This window comes from Primulina tabacum, chromosome 15, assembly GCF_025594145.1.
Source record: "Primulina tabacum isolate GXHZ01 chromosome 15, ASM2559414v2, whole genome shotgun sequence".
Classification (NCBI taxonomy): domain Eukaryota; kingdom Viridiplantae; phylum Streptophyta; class Magnoliopsida; order Lamiales; family Gesneriaceae; genus Primulina; species Primulina tabacum.
This window is the reverse complement of record NC_134564.1, coordinates 1,851,293-1,868,863: the sequence shown is the minus strand read 5'-3', so window position 1 is coordinate 1,868,863 and position 17,571 is coordinate 1,851,293. Positions and strand designations below refer to the sequence as shown.

General features: G+C 32.9%; 2 protein-coding genes and 2 non-coding genes across 6 annotated transcripts; all 4 read left to right on the top strand.

Moving 5' to 3' along the window:
• The first annotated feature begins 1,689 nt into the window (after positions 1-1,689).
• Positions 1,690-17,503, top strand: LOC142527420 (uncharacterized). 3 transcript variants are annotated; one of them, XM_075632222.1, is made up of 2 exons: positions 1,690-1,836; positions 15,115-17,503. In XM_075632222.1, exon 2 carries the CDS (start codon positions 15,438-15,440, stop codon positions 17,340-17,342), a length of 1,905 nt encoding a protein of 634 aa, XP_075488337.1. In that variant the 5' UTR covers positions 1,690-1,836; positions 15,115-15,437; the 3' UTR covers positions 17,343-17,503. The 3 variants fall into 3 exon arrangements, with proteins under 3 accessions (XP_075488337.1, XP_075488336.1, XP_075488338.1); XM_075632221.1 differs by lacking the exon at positions 1,690-1,836 and adding an exon at positions 13,417-13,625; XM_075632223.1 differs by lacking the exon at positions 1,690-1,836 and adding an exon at positions 13,470-13,618.
• On the top strand, positions 1,698-4,634 carry LOC142527422 (pentatricopeptide repeat-containing protein At2g17525, mitochondrial). Its single transcript, XM_075632224.1, is given in 3 exon segments — positions 1,698-1,836; positions 2,451-3,627; positions 3,629-4,634. Coding segments are annotated over 2 exon segments (1,884 nt in total). The 5' UTR covers positions 1,698-1,836; positions 2,451-2,457; the 3' UTR covers positions 4,343-4,634.
• Positions 6,433-6,503, top strand: TRNAG-GCC (transfer RNA glycine (anticodon GCC)). The gene has a single exon. It is a non-coding gene; the product is annotated as a tRNA-Gly (tRNA).
• LOC142528180 (small nucleolar RNA snoR114) lies at positions 6,513-6,605 on the top strand. Its single transcript, XR_012815660.1, has one exon. It is a non-coding gene; the product is annotated as a small nucleolar RNA snoR114 (small nucleolar RNA).
• Positions 17,504-17,571: the final 68 nt, after the last annotated feature.

The following is a 17,571-nucleotide window of genomic DNA, read 5'->3' as shown; positions in this document are numbered from 1 at the left end:
CCAAATAATTGTTTTTATCCCAAATACTGGAACTATAAATAAGTATTATAAAATGGGCCGAGAAGGGTCGAGTGGAGTGGCTCGACCCAGTAGTGATTGGCTCGACCCAAAACCCCAAGCTGTTATATATCGAAATTTTGTTATATATCGAAATTTTCACAACTCTCTCAAAATTGAAATATACTATTAAGAAAGTTTTGGGTTATAATTAATTAAATTTTTGAAAAAAAATTAATTGGATGTACATATGTTAACCTAAATTGAAATCAATTAAACTTTACAGCAATGCAATATCCACTCTTCATACATGGGTCTTCATACCTGGGTCGAGCTCGACCCAGGTGTGAGTTGTGAAGAGCTCGACCCAACCTCTTCACAAGACCCAAGAGCTCTTCACAAAATATCCGAGCTCTTCACTTTTGTGGAGCTCGACCCAAGCATGAAGAACTCTTGAGTCAAGCTCGATCCAAAAAAAAAGTTCGACCCACCTCGACTTTGAGGTAATTCAACCCAATTTTTTAAAATTTTAATGCTTTGTTTCGTCGATCCGCGCCGTTCCATCGATAATACGGCATTTTCTATCTACGTAACGACGACCTAAAGTATCAACGTTCACACCCCGGAACTTCGTCAAGGTGGGTCTCGTTCTTGTTCCGGAACTAACATTTGGATATAGTTTCTGCAAACTATGATGAGAAATGAGTCGTGAGAATTTGAACTTTTTTAAATTTTATTATATATAAAATTAAAATACACTAATAAGAAAATTAAATTTTAAATAAATGATACAAAAGTAAATTATTCTCCACTCCAATTTTATTATATATAAAATTAAAATACATTAATAAAAAAATTAAATTTTAAATAAAGAGTACAAAAGTATTGAATAATCACTTGCAACTTGCAAGTAGGGGTGGACGTCAGTCAGTTCGGTCCGTTTTTTCTTTATAACGGTTCGGTTTTTCGATTTTCGATTTTGAATATATCTAGTCCAAAACCAAACCATTTTTACGGTTCGGTCCAATTTTTTTTTGTAATACGGTTCTGTTATATGGTCGATTATATACAGTTTTATAACATTTTGTTAAGAAATAAAATTATACATCACTTGATGCTTGATGGATGCAACACATATAAAAGAAACAATGATAGTAGATGAGTAGAACATATACGATTACAATACACTTATGGCTTAATAATATAAGCTGCAATAACAATTTGAAATACAATTTCAAACAGTAGCTCTTCAATAAAAGGATACAGAGTCATTAATTCTAATTTTCAAATCCAAAATGCACATAGATTTTGTCTCAATACATTTAACAATATGAGCTTCAATAACAATTTAAAATTTCAATTGTCAATATTGGACCTGTCACATGACTAAGGTCCATTTATTAATCCATTATACAAAAGCCCTATAGTTAAATATAATATGGTCGGTTCGGTTATTTCGGTTTTCTGAGGATCAAAACTGTAAACCGAACCGAACCGAAAAATCGAATTTTTTAATTTTGAAACTATAACCCGGCTAAAAAATCGATAAAATCGAACCATTTAAACCAAAATTTTCAATTTGATAGATTATTTCGATTTTAATCGAACTATGCTCAACCTGCTTGCAAGGCTCCTTTTTTCCTCATTTCGGGGATGTACTCTGAACAAAATAGCAGTAGAAATAAAATATACCGCTCTCTCTTTTCTCAACGCAGTACTTTGGAATCCACTTAAATCCGTTGTTCTCTCCATTTTCTGTATGCAGACTAGATTAAAATTACTGGGTTCCGAGATGGATTGAGAAATTTCCATCTTTTTCTGTGATTTCCATTGTAAATGGTAATATTCTTTTCTTTTCTTGCTTACAGAATTTTCTGTTTTTGAAGGGCTGTAAATTTGTTTGTTTGAGCAGAAACTGAGTTCTTTGTGGATTCTGTGCAGTAATTTGTTTGTGGATCTGATTATATTTTTGTTCTTTTTTTTGGGAGTTACAAGAACCATTTGTATGATATTATGGTGTTCTTTTATGATTCTTTTTTTTTTTCTGCATTTGGTTCACGGGAAGCTAGTCCTATATTCTTTTTGCTGTTGATGATTCAGGATTTGAAAAGAACTGACATAAATTCTTGGACTGCTGTAGTATTTAATTGGTCAATTGCCTTGATTGTATTTTATTTTCTCTGGATTTCTGTGTTTTGTGCTTTGTCATATTCTTCAGAAGCAGTGCTGTTTATGGTTGGTTGGTTGGCTTTGCGTAACTTCATGGGAGCTGTTTATTGTACTTTAAACCACGCAATTCATTTATTCTTAATCATAAGTTCCTGAAGTAAACCTCTTCGTTTCCTTTTTTTCTGGTGTGATTTGCATAATTTTATCTTTGGTTCTTTTACGTTAGCATTAAGCTTTATATTTAAAGATGTAATTCATTTATATGCTTCCTTCGTTATTTGCAGCGGTCTTATGCAAAGAAGCTATAACAAAAACTCGCATCTCCAGGAGTTTTGCAACCTTTCAAAACATTTAACCTCGATATTCATCCAAAAGAGGCTAATTTTCTCTGTTCAATCAAGATTTATCTCGGTATCCCCTGTCCTTGTCCCGACTAACCAGCAGATTGCACATCTCATTTTAGAACAAAAAACAGCAAGCCAAGCTCTTCAAACTTTTAAATGGGCCTCTGAGATTTCAAACTTCACCCATACTCCGTCCACATATCGAGCTTTGATCCACAAGCTGTGCACTTTCCGTCAATTTGAGACTGTAGAGCAGCTGCTCGAAGAAATGCCCAAGTCAATAGGTTCAGGCCCAGATGATGATATTTTCATCACAATGGTCCGAGGTTATGGACGAGCTAGAATGATAAGGGAAGTAACAAGAGTGCTTGACTTGCTTCCTAAGTTTGGGAAGGCCCCTTCTCTGAAATTGTTGAACTCAATTCTTGATGTTCTAGCGAAGGAAGATATTGATATTGCAAGAGAATTCTATAGGAAGAAAATAATGGGTAGTGGTTTAAAGGGTGATGATTACACTTATGGGATTTTGATGAAAGGTTTTTGCTTGACGAATAGAATTGGGGATGGATTTAAACTTTTGCGAGTGATGAAAACTCGTGGAGTTAAGATAAATGTTGTTGTGTATAATACATTAATTTATGCTCTTTGTAAGAACGGTAAGGTGGGACGAGCTAGGAGCTTAATGAGTGAAATGGAGGATTACAGTGACGTTACTTTCAACATTATGATATCAGCATATTGCAATGAAAACAATCTAGTTCCGGCTCTTGTGTTGATGGAGAAGTGTTTCGGCAACGGTTTTTTACCAGATGTTGTTTCAGTGACTAAGGTGGTGAAAGTTTTGTGCAACGCTGGGCGTGTTTTGGACGCAGCTGAGGTATTACAGAGAGTGGAGGGAAAGGGAGGGACTCTTGATGTTGTGGCTCACAACACTCTAATTGAGGGCTTTGTCAGAGCAGGGAAAGTGAGAGCGGGACTTGGTTTTCTTAAACAGATGGAGATGAAAGGATGCCTACCAAACACTGACACATATAATATTTTGATTGCAAGTTTCTGTGAGTCTGGCATGTTGGATTCAGCTCTGGATATGTTTCATGAAATGAAAAGGGCTGGTGTGAAAGTGGGATTTTGCCACTTTCGAGACATTAATTCATGGATTGTGTTCAAATGGAAGGACTCGGGAGGGGCTCAGGATTTTTGAACTAATAGAAGAGGGTAAAGGGAGTTTTCTTGGTCGTATCAATCCGTACAATAGCATTCTATATGGTTTATACAGGGAGAATTTAATCACTGAAGCTCTCGAGTTTCTAAAAAACATGAGAAATTTGTTTCCAACAGCTGTAGATATGAGTTCAAGAATCCTACGTTTGTGTCATGATGGCCATACGGTTGAAGCAAAGAAAGTTTTCGAGGAGATGACTGCAGCAGGAAGATGTCCAAGTGCTCTTATTCATGCTAGTTTAATTCAAGGATTTTGTGAGAAAGGATGCATAAAGGAAGCAGTAGAGCTCATGAATCAAATGATGGGCCTCGGTTATTTTCCCATTGCTTCAACTTTTAATGGTTTAATCAACGGCCTCTGTGAGCAGAGAAAAACGACGAGGGCGTTGAGGCTCGTGGAGGACTTAAAGATGAGAGGCTTCTTGCCTGATTCTGAAAGCTATGGTCTCTTAATCAATGCCTTTTGCAGTGAAGGGGAGCCGCAAAAGGCTTTAATGTTGTTTCTGGAAATGGTGGGAAGAGGTCTTACTCCTGATTACAACTCATGGAATGTCATAATCCCGGCAGTATCAGAGTTTAGAGATCATAAACTATTGCAGCAGCTAACTTAACTGAGATCTGATTTTTTCCTCCCTCATTTTCTTCTGCAAAAGGATCAAATTTTTCATTGCTGTAATGGTCACGTCGAGCAAAAATTTTTCAAGAATATTTATGCCTCAACAGATGGAACGCTAGTTGTCCTCTGGCCCGTCTGTCGAACTCATTGGATTGCTGGTCAGTTGGTCCAGAAGTGTAGTCTTTGACATGTGTCAAGCTAACATATGATTATGCATTATGTATTCTAATTTCATTTTTTTTTTCTTCTTTGTCCTAAATTTACGGTCAAATGTCTATATTTATCAATATTTATTCTTTTTTTTACTGATATATTCATGTTTAATATATTTGCTACTTCCAAAATCATCATTAAATTAAACAATGAAAAGAAAAAAGAAGGATTTTTTGTAATTATATAGTTTTTAACTTGGTAGCAAATAAAAAAAGTCTTTTAAATTTACCTTTTGATGGAACAAGTTAACATAATATAAATTAAATATCAATATTTTTGTGTGTCCATATTTAATAATAATTAATGTTTTTTTTATTTTTTTTATAAAAACTTCATTTTTGCTTTCGAAAGAAATTCTCGATTCCGCCTAAGATAATTTATATATAGATACTGAATATAGTTTGATCCGCTTAATTGGTGGTGTGCCCAAAAGCTTACTAAGAAATAATCGATCAAAATACTAGCTAACGAGGAACAAACGTTAGGTGTATTAAATAATAATCACAAAACATATAAATCAAGGGATAACGTGAATATAAAATTTTCAAGATAAATCAAGAGATATCGTGAATCACCGATTACAATATATCAGCTCCTACGTATTTCGAAACTACGCTTAACATCTCCACCTTATGACCTTCAATGGAGTCGGTAAACGGATCAAAGTGCATGCTAGTACGTGGAGCATCCACGTTTTCCAAGGTCAAAACGCTAATGTTGTACAACCATAACCGTGGACTATCCCACTCGATAAGTGATAACCACTTGGACAGTCTGATGGAGGGTTGTTTAGTGTATCATCAAATAATCACTCGTCAGTATGAATGGATATCTTCATGTCATTGCCAATGAAACGTGACGTTTACATCACTGATATTGGTCTCAAGCTCAAGCGACATTTATCATTATTTAGGCGGCGGATTCGACTAGGAACCTCTTTAGAATATACGGTACACTTCTTAATGAGTTTTGTGTCTTGCGTTGAAATACGGACCTTATGATACCTTTAATATATTCAATAGCTTTATTTAAGAAGCTTGTATGAATATTCAGATAAAGTAAATTATCATAATTGTATAAAATCATAAAACACTATTAAAATAAATATTATTTTTAAATAATAATCAATAAATCTCAAGTTAAAAGTTAGCTCCTTGAATACCAACTGTTAAAATTAATTATTTTTAAATGCCAATTTAAAGGAAGACTAAGATTTGTCTGCAATTTTCTTTTTTCTCAGTTTGCCGGTGATTTATTAATTATAAGACTTGCTGGGCTCTTACACTTGTTTTAAATTTAGGCTCAACAGATAGCACAATTATTTACGGGTTTAGTTTCGTCTCTTCGTGAAAGCAGGCAGTCGGCTTTGCTGTCATGTAGATGACTTTTACTTTCAACACACGTGCACACAGCACACATTAAAAAAAAAAAGGATTTAATTTTATTTTATGGTTAAGTCTAATTATTTTTTTTCTTTTACGACGATGAACTCATAATAGCTACCATTTGGTATGTATTGGATAAAACTCTAGTCGAATGTAATATCTTGCAAGTCACGCTAACTAGAAAAAACTGTACAGTACAAAACATATACAATAAGCTCGTCTGAGAAAAATGTTAATAGAGATAATCGAACTTATAATAATTAGTTAAACGTTTATTTACTCTCCCAATTCGAATATTCTCTCACAAATGGTTAATTAGTCTTTTGAAAAATGGGCAGTCTCATTCTCATTATTTAAGAAAAAGAAAAGTCAACAAGTACATGAGATTTTTAAACTAATGCATCTTCAAACTTTTTTAGTGTAATTATGTTTCTATGGGTTTTAAGTTGCAGATAAATATATTATATTCCATCATCATTGCACAACAGCACCAGTGGTCTAGTGGTAGAATAGTACCCTGCCACGGTACAGACCCGGGTTCGATTCCCGGCTGGTGCAATGAAAATTAGGCTGTGAGGATTAATTTGCGCTCCCAGTGGTGATTGGGTCTCCACAACCGTCTGATTCGGAGGACGACTTTGCAGAGGCGCATCTGAGCCTTTAATTTTTTTATTATATTATATTACATTAAAAAAATGTTTAATTTTATTATATGGTTAAAGCTAATTAAAATAGACACGATTAATTTAGAAAAAAAAATTTAGAGTATGTCTGAACGGTCTCACGAATATTTATCTGTGAGACGGGTCAACCCTACCGATATTCACAATAAAATGTAATACTCTTAGTATAAAAAGTAATATTTTTTCATGGATGACTCAAATAAAATATTCGTCTCCACAAAATACGACCCGTGAGACCGTCTCACACAAATTTTTTCTTTTTTTATTAATTGTTGAAATTCGAACCGAAAGAGAAAAATTGTTTGTAAATGAAATTATAGTGTGGAAGATTAACTTAAAAGATGAGATAATTTAGAAAAATTCAAAAAAAAAAAAAAAACTATATATGAACCAACGTTGAATTACTCTATTCCATTATAAAACAAGAATTGCAAATATATATACACACAATTTTACATGAAAAATCGTTCCTCAAATTGGGAAAGAAAAATTCATGATCACACGATTTCTAAATAATATTTGATTATAGAGTAGGTCTCTTGTGACATGGTTTCACGAATTTTTATCTGTGAGACGGGTCTACCCTACCGATATTCACAATAAAAAGTAATAATCTTAGCATAAAAATTAATATTATTTTATGGATGACACAAATAAGAGATATGTCTCACAAAATACGACCCGTGATACCGTTTCACATAAATTTTCGACTTAATTATAATATTTGCCACCAACAAAATCAAGGAAGACATCTTGCAGTTGGCAGAAACAATGATTGATATTGAATTATTTAGTAATTTTCTTTGAAACAAGTTTCCTATTCTGGCCATTTTCCAAAATATTGATTTTAAATAAATATTGAAACTACATCTTCTATAATAATAATAATAATAATAATAATAATATAAGTATTTTAATTTAAAAATTTTCATCTATTATTATTTAAATAAAACGATTATAACCATTGACATGAACAAAGTCTCACCAATCTGGATTATTAGGCATCAAGATTTGTTTTATGTACCCTAATTTGCTTCTTTTTTCTAGTGCAGATAAACTTGCATTTAATTCTATTTTTTAATCAATTTCGTAATAGCTGTCATTCATTTGATTATACGAACGGTCATAACCATGAACAAAGTTTCACCAATCTTTATTCATGTGCGCCCAGATTCTTTTCATCCCAACATAGTATTCTAATTTGTTTTTTAACATGTATAAACACAAATGAAATCTTATTTTTTAACCATAAACAAAGTTTTACCAATGTTTATAGACATTTACATGAACAAAGTGTTGTCAATCTTTAATCTTAGGCCATCTCCAACCACAAAATCTATTTTGATGTAAATTTTACATTAAATTAGTGCGATTTTTGCACCAAATATAAGATACATCTTCAACCCACTTATTTCAAATCTCACACCAAAAAGAATATTTTTGAAATATTATTAATTATTAATAATTAACATAAATAAATAAATAAATATTAAAAAATTCAATAATTAAACATTTACTTATAAAATTAATAATTAATTATAATTAATTTTTTATGCTAAATATAAAATTATTAAATTAATAAAACAAATATTAATTATTATTTGTATATTATTAATAATTATTAAAAACAAATAAATTTATAAAAAAAAAAAATATGGCACCAAATTTGGCGCAGAGATTTTCCCTGCGCCAAATTTGGCTTCTCACATCATTTTGGTGCAAGGTTGGAGAAACTCTTAGGCATCAAGATTTGTTTCATCCCAACATAGTATTCTTTTTTTTTTTAACATATATAAAGTTAAATATCATCTTAATTTTGTTAATCAATTATGCAATAACTGTCATTCATTTGATTATATGAACGATTATAAATCAAGAGAATATATTAAAACAAATACATATATAAATGGCTTCTCATTGGTGCTCTAGTTCTTTTTGTGGCACATATGTATCACATAACTATTCTTACTCCAAACCAAATCCTTAAATGATAATAATAATCGATATTGAGTTAATTAACAGAGTGTGACGTAAAAAAAAAAAATCATTACAAGGAATATGAAACCATCTCCATTAAGATAGAACATAGTCAAGTTTTAAACCCGAAGGATAAAATTTTAATTATTTGATACGAATGATAAGACATTAATTATTTTTCATATATTTATTTCATGTTTTCAATCACTGAAGTTTCATGCTAAATAGAATTATACAATATTTTATTATTCATATATTTCAATTTATTATTATCGTGTTATAAATTATTTATTATCATATAGGGTGAACAAGTTGTTTCTCCAAGATCAGTATTAAACTTAACGACAAAAATATTACATAGTTAATGTATTTGATTTAAATATTTAAGAAATTTCTATCAAAAATCTCTTTGGAATACAAAAAAAGCAGATGAGTTGGTCTCTTGTGAGATGGTACCACGAATCTTTATCTCTGAGACCAGTCAACCCTACCGATATTCACAATAAAATGTAATACTCTTGGCGTAAAAAGTAATATTTTTTCATGGATAACCCAAATAAGAGATATATCTCACAAAATACGACCCGTGAGACCGTCTCATACAAGTTTTTGTCAAGGTAAATATATCAAATAGGCAAACTTGCTTGCCTTGACGAGAAAATATCAGTAATATTTTATTAATATTATAATCTACAATTTCATTCATCATATACATTTTAAAAATTACTGCATATATATTTATAATAAAACATTTAATAAAATTTCTATTTTTTTCAAACATAAAAAAAATTATTTAAGTTTGCTAATCTTCAAACATGATTTCAAGTTTTAATATTAGCACACAAAAATAATTGTGATTAATCAAAGGATTTGGTAAGATAAGGACAGGCCATTTATTTAAGATAATCCCAAATGGAATTCAATATAAAATTATTAATCCAACGTGTGTGCCTCTGTATCTCCTTGAATATTCAGCTTCTTTTGTGGGCGCAATTGAATATCCATCCAATCGGTTACATCACACAAATAAGATATTCCATTGGAGTTAGGTAATTTTGAAAGCGTAGTTCATCATAAACGTACAAAAACTTAATATATTGTGTGTATCAGAAGTTAGTATTGTGCTCTTGTGTTATCAACATGAAACGAAAATTAATTATTTAACACACAAGCACACAACATGCATCTGGAATTTCATTTGAATTCTCGCAATCCCTTTTCCAAAATATCATGAATAACATCATCTTTTATAATTATAATCTTGTCTCATAAAATTTGAGTCAAACATTAAATGAAACAAATCAATTAAGGTTTTATCGTTCGCATCAAATGATGTTTTGAATGTACGATATGTGACAGTCAGGTATAAATAAAATCATCACAAAATAATTGTAGGAATGACGGTGAATTGATTTTGCATCGATAAATTATATTGTAGAGTATCGTATAACCGACATGACTCTCTATAAACGATTTTTTTTTTTTTTTTTGTAAAAGCAAAGATAATATTAAGTAACAACAAATTTAGGTCGTGAATTTATTAAGGACTCGATTTTGTTGCTTTGTCGCGGCGAAAGGTTGATAAATTTTTTTTAAGGTTGATTTTTCTATCAAGCGAATTATGTCAAAATAAGAGAAAAGTGTTACCAATCATTTTGAGCAAAATAGTTGACAATTGATGGAGCGAAGCAAATTAGGAGAGTTGACCGTTTTAATGTGCGGGGCCACGTTTCTAATTATGTTGAGTGATTCACTTCTATTTTAAAACCATAATTTATTTTAATGGGGATTTATTTATATTTTAAACCATAACTGTTGTAAGGAAAAACTTTAATTTTAGTCTTACATATATATTTTTTTTGACTGTTTTGATATTTTATGTTATCGAATTTCAATCTTAGTTTTGTATTGTTCGATTTTTAACAATTTTAGTTCTTTTTTCATCTAGAATGTTAATGTGACAATATACACATCAATGTTACGTTGATGTCATATCAACGTAGATTGCAATTTTACATCAATCATAGAATGATAAATCTATATGTATTATTTCTTATAAATTTTAGGCTTTAATAATTAAGCTGACACATTTTAAATGAGCAAAATTATAAATGCTCATTACTTTAGTATGCAAAATAATTTTTTTTTAAATTAATCTTTAAACCCTAAACTAAACATAAAAATTTTGTATTTTCAGAATTTAATATTTTATGCGAATTTTGTAATGTAATTATCATATACTATATTGTTAAGTGATTTAACAGTGGAATGAATATCAATGTTTGTCTATCTATAATAGCTTATTTAGAAAATCTAAAATTTCTCGATTAAAATTAGAGACTGATATAACAAAATTTTAGTTAGTATCGACGATTTTAGATATTCCGTAGCTAATATTAGACACAGTTATTTTGAATGATCGTTAATCCTATCGTTTTTCTTGTAGTGTCGCAGCAAAATTTAATTCTAATATAATATATCTATATACTAATTAACTCTTGCCATCGGGTAATAGAGGACAAATGCAAAATGGGGCAAATTTGAGGTGCAAATTGAAATTAACCAAGTTGCGTGCGTTGTAATTAAAATCCCCGGCGGGGCCCATTACGTTGTTGAGGCGTCACACGGTAATACTCTTCTAAAGAATTTTCAGCCAATCATATTCGTTTAAAAAGCCCTGTCTCTTTCCGACACGTGTCCCTCCCTGGTACCAGCAGCCAGCACTTTTGTCCTTTTGCCCAACGTGTTCTAATTTATTCTTCACATTATTAGGTTCACGGATCTATTTATTTCAATTTTGTTTAATATAAATATAAAATATAAAATCAAATTTATTTTATTTTATAACTAGAACCATCCCTTTTAATTTAAGCTCTAAAAAAAACAAGATTTAATTAAGTTAGATTGTTTTGTGTAATTAGAGATTACTTACAAAAGATTATGTTTTTAGAAAAGTGAATAAATTTATAGATGATAAAAAAGTAATAAAAATCAAAAGTGGACATCTATTATAAATGAAGTGAAAATCTAAAATTTTTAATTTAGAATGTTTTACAAATAAATAATTATAATATTAGCTTTTTTTAAAAAAAGAATATCTTTAATTAGATAATACACTTCTCTATTTTAAAAATTATTGGAATTGAAAATGTAAAAAAGGATTTTTCATTTATTTACCAAAACATCATAATCACTTTTGCAAAGTCAAAATCACTATGAGACTAATTTTGAAATTTTAGTTAAACTAAAGAAGTAAATACAAAACTGATATTTTTAAATGATTACTGAAAAACACTTTTTTTAGAGGTAACAAGCACTCTTAATTTTTGTCGAATCGATTAGATGACAGACTCTAATTAATCATGTGTTCATAGAGTAAGTTTTTTGTAAGACGGTCTCATGAATTTTTATCTTTGAGAAGGGGAAACCCTACCGATATTTACAATAAAAAATAATACTCTTAGCATAAAAATTAATATTTTTTCAAGGATGACCCAAATAAAAGATCTGTCTCATAAATACGAGCCTTGAGATTATTTCACACAAGTTTTTGTCATGTTAATAATAAAATGTATTTTTATAATAGATTATATAAAAATTTTATTTGTTGTTCATATAATGGGAAGGGCGACGTGGCGTAGAAACACTCAACACGGAGCATACGCGGGTACAAAGGGAGCCAAATTAACGTACAAGTTTTAATGCATAGAGTACCAGGACAGTTTCAAAAGACGAGATTCCAGGAATCGTGTACCTAGTTATTGTAGATTCCATTCCATCACCCAATAAAATAAAGTTTTAGTCGTAGATGATTTTTTTTTTTAAATGTAAAACGACTTTGTTGGCCCTTGTTATAATTATAATAACTAATTTTTTTTTTCTTTTTAAATTTCAAACATAATATTTAGAACACAAAAACTCAAATTATTGGAAATAAAATAAGAAATGTTTTCTTGAATTTTCACCAATATATTATTTTTTAAAAATTAAACGACTTTTTGCAACAACGTGATTATTATTTTTCACTTAAAAAATCGGTTTTTTGTTGTATTTTTAACTCCAAACTCTGTTTATGTACAATTTAATTCAAATCCAAATTTTAATTTTTCAAAAGTGATTCTTGTGTTTTTGGTGAATAAGTAGAATTTTTTTTAGATACAATCATCTACTATATTTTATTTAACCCAAAATTACTTTTTACATCATGTTCATATCACATCATCAAACCATATCTTGCGTAGACACTTCAACAAAGGTATTTATGGTAGTTTATTAAACAACTAGTGTTAGAGAGTCACTTATTTTTCTAACTCCCCATCTTAATTTTTTTCTTCGACTTTTCACTTTTATTTTCAAACACTACAAACTTCTGATTTTTTCGAATTCTTAAGAATCTTTTCACTCTTTAGATGTATAATATTTTGCAAACACGCCATAAATTTGTAAAGAAAAACTATTTTTTTTAGTGAAACATCAATTAAGTCAACAAAGCTAAATGGAAGAAACGAGCTTCTCGAATCTAAAATGAGCTGAGTCGAACCGAGACGAGACGAGCCGAGCTAGATCGCCAAGAGACAAATCAAATTTATTGCTATCGGGGACAACTCCATCAGCCCAACAAATATTCCCAAACCCAAGCAACCACCATTGATTAAATCAGTCGATGAAAAGTCCTTACTACCCTCTCCCTCGCTCCATGGTGCTCACTCATCCGGGGCATATTGGTCAGACCAGTGCCTCTCCTTTTCCCCAAAAAGTACTCCAAATTAGCAAACCTAAAACCTCAACAGTTGTTTCGCTGATGTCATTAAAATTAATAATTTTTATTTGATTGGCTACCGTTATTTAACACTTGACGGGGCATTATTAAAGCGTTCTCTCTTTTCTCAACGCAGTACTTTGGAATCCACTCAAAATTTTTGTTCTCTCCGTTTTCTGTATGCAGACTAGATTAAAATTACTGGGTGCCGCGATGGATTGAGAAATTTTCCATCTTTTTCTGGGATTTCCATTGTAAAGTGTAATATTCTTTTTTTTTTTGCTTACAGAATTTTCTGTTTTTGAAGGGCTGTAAATTTGTTTGTTTGAGCAGAAACTGAGTTCTTTGTGGATTATGTGCAGTAATTTGTTTGTGGATCTGATTATATTTTTGTTTTGTTTTTTTTTTTTTTTGGGAATTACAAGAACCAGTTTGTATGATATTATGGTGTTTTTTTATGATTCTTTTTTTTCTTCCTGCATTTGGTTCACGGGAAGCTAGTCCTGTATTCTTTTGGCTGTTGATCATTCAGGATTTGAAAAGAACTGACATAAACTCTTGGACTGCTGTGTTATTTAATTGGTCAATTGTCTTGGTTGTATTTTATTTTCTCTGGATTTCTGTGTTTTGTGCTTTGTCATATTCTTCAGAAGCAGTGGTGTCTATGGTTGGTTTTTGTTAGTTCTACTCTTAATTATTTAGTATAGCTGTGATAAGATTTAATTTTTATTCCATTATATTATATTTCGTATGGTAAATTTTCAGATCTCAGATTTAATGCTGTGAAAGCAAAATCCTCAAACTGGTCTTCTCAGTTTGATTTAAGTCAACTTGTGATTTTTTCTTGATTATCTTACTGCCATGTAGTTTGGTAGGCGAAGGTGTCAATAGAAACATGGGAAACTGATGATTAGATTTATCTCATAGCTTGTCTCATGTCAACGGAATTAGAATGGATCGTGAATCGGTGGGTTTTCAATCCCATCTACTCCACTTGAATTTAGGCAAAGTGCATGACAATCTATTCAACTGTCTGTTTATTGTATTCAGCTCAGAATCGCAAACTTCAGTTTTTTCTTGTGAAAGACTTTCCATTTTCTTCTCCATTAGGTAGGAAGTCAAATACTATATATTAAACCATAGTTTTGTTGTAAAATTAACTTTAGAAACTATTGTCGGATGGAGGAGTTAGAGTTCATGCCACCCTTTTTTTTTCTTCCAAATTTGGGCTATAGGAATTCTTGAAGTGGTTTTTCATGTTAGAATTGACCTGAATGCATATATTGAGATATTTTTTAGCCCTTTAGGGGAGTTTCTTGGTGTCTTGCTGGTTAAAAATTACATTTGCTTGCCAACTGACCTGTTCACTGCTTCAGCATCTCTATAGTTTAACCAAATGCTAACAAGGTATAGTTTAAAGATCCAATACTCCATAGTCACTGGCTTTCATCCCGTTCAGAATATTTATCACTGGTCTATAATAATTTCTTTGATTAGTGCCATAGCTATTCTAGATTCGAGAAAGTAAAGATCTGTTTTGACATGGACTGTATATATGTGTGTGTGTCTATATATATATATGTTACACACTTAGTAATTAGTATTCCTGTAAAGCTGCAGCTGTTCTTGAAACTTACCCTCGTAATTTTGCGTAACTTCATGGGAGCTGTTCATTGTACTTTAAACCACGCAATTCATTTATTCTTAATCATAAGTTCCTGAAGTAAACCTCTTCGTTTTCTTACAACAGGTGATCGAATTTTAAGGACTCTATATTACTGGCAGCAGTTGGAATGGCTGCTTGGGTCGAAGTTACTCTACTTTCCTGTTTAAGAACCAAATTCCGGTTCTCTTTATAAGTGCAGTGGTTCTCCTAAGAAATTAATTGAATGGATAGGTCGGATACATCTGGTTTTGTGAGCGGTGGAGGTAGTTTGTTCCACTTTATTTCTCTTGTTTTTTTCATTTTAATTTATGGACTTTCCTATTAGACTCTAGTGGCATTCATCCAACCAGCTGGCCCTTCATTTCTTCATTTAGATAGTACAGGGATAAGTTAACCTAAAAAAGAATATGTATTCGGCTTTTTGTGGTGATTTCGCTAAGAATGGTAAGATCGGGGATACCACTCTACGATTGGATGGCTTTGGCTATAGTGTTCGTGAAACTGCCACATTTGGTGGCATTCAAAGTAACAGTGGTGGTCGAGGAAATTGCACGAATGCACCAGATGATGGGTGCAAATTAGTCCTTGGACTAGGACCAACCACAAGTGCATATTCGAATGAGTATTCACCTTCGGTGCATAGTAAAGCCAAAGAAATTGCAAATATGTTCAATCAAGAACTATCATCTCAACGTGACTCGATTTTAAAGTTAGGGCTGTCTGGTGGTACGGATGTGGTTTCCAATGTACTCGAGTTTTCAGCTTCCACTCAAAGTCCTTCTGATGCAACTCGTCTTCCAGATCAAGTTTATACAGATTGCAGTAGACTTACTGCCCATATAGATGATGAGGGTTCTACATCAGCTAAGAAATCGGGTGGATACATGAGAAGACTTATTCTGGCACCGAGGATGGAAGCCTCTGAGATTTTGTTGACCCCAAATAAATTTCTTGAAATCAGTGGGAAATCCAATATACAACTTTCGCAGCTGAGTTCTGAACATTCTGCTATCTCGACTTACACCATGAGTGCAGTATCCGAGCCTGGAAGTGCTACAGTTTCTTCAGATCGCAGAGGGAGCAACACAAAACGATGCAAGTTTTCTGGATGTATAAAAGGATCAAGAGGAGCAACGGGTCTGTGTATTGGCCATGGAGGCGGCCAGAGATGCCAGAAGCCCGGATGCAATAAAGGTGCTGAGAGTCGTACTGCCTACTGCAAAGCTCATGGAGGAGGGAATCGGTGCCAGCATCTAGGATGCACTAAAAGTGCTGAGGGAAAGACGGATCACTGCATAGCCCATGGTGGGGGCAGACGTTGCGGATTTGCAGGAGGTTGTATCAAAGCAGCACGCGGCAAGTCCGGGCTCTGCATCAAACATGGTGGTGGAAAGAGGTGTAAGGTCGAAGGGTGCCCCCGTAGTGCTGAGGGGCAGATTGGCCTGTGCATCTCTCACGGTGGGGGACGTCGGTGCCAGTTTCTCTCCTGTGCCAAGGGGGCTCAGGGAAGCACCATGTTCTGTAAAGCACATGGTGGAGGGAAACGATGCATATTTGCCGGTTGCAACAAAGGTGCGGAAGGGAGCACTCCTCTCTGCAAAGGGCATGGTGGGGGGAAGCGTTGCCTATTTGATGGTGGAGGGATATGCCCGAAAAGTGTTCATGGTGGCACAAATTTCTGTGTTGCTCATGGCGGGGGAAAGAGGTGTGCTGTCGCGGGATGTACTAAAAGCGCTCGTGGGAAAACAGATTGTTGTGTCAAACACGGAGGTGGGAAGCGATGCAAATTTGAGAACTGTGATAAGAGTGCTCAAGGAAGCACAGATTTTTGCAAGGCACACGGTGGCGGAAAGAGGTGCAACTGGGGCGATGGAAAGTGCGAGAAGTTTGCTAGGGGGAAGAGTGGGCTATGTGCAGCACATGGTAGTTTGGTTCTTGGTCGAGATAAGAGCAAAGGTGGAATGATAGGACCGGGGCTCTTCCATGGATTAGTACCCTCTTCTTCTACCGCTAGGAGCAGCTTCGAAAACACGTGTTCTTCATCCGGAGTGAGCATAATATCCGATTCTATCGACTCTTTAGAAAAGGCACAAAAGCGGCATGAGCTGATCCCGCCTCAGGTTTTGGTTCCTTTGTCCATGAAGACCATGTCGTGTTACTCAGGACCTTTGGATTCGGAGAAGCGAGTAGAGAGGAGCGGCGAGGTTGCAAGAAAGAGCTTGGATTTTGCGGTTCCTGAGGGTAGAGTTCATGGTGGTGGACTCTTGTCCTTGCTAGGGGGAAATCTTAATAATGCTGTTGATGGGATTTGAATTGGTTCCACTATTTATTTTTACATTCAATTGTGATCTTTGTGTAATGTGTAAATTATGAAGTTCTTGAGGTGGAACTTGTGTAGACGCTTCGGATATTTCTATTGTTTAAGTCCCAATTGAATGTTGAATAAAAACTGTTACTATATATTGTTATAATATTCCTACAATTTAATAAATTTCAATGTAAATCGACTACTTTCTTGGACTATAGACGTTTTTTTGTGAG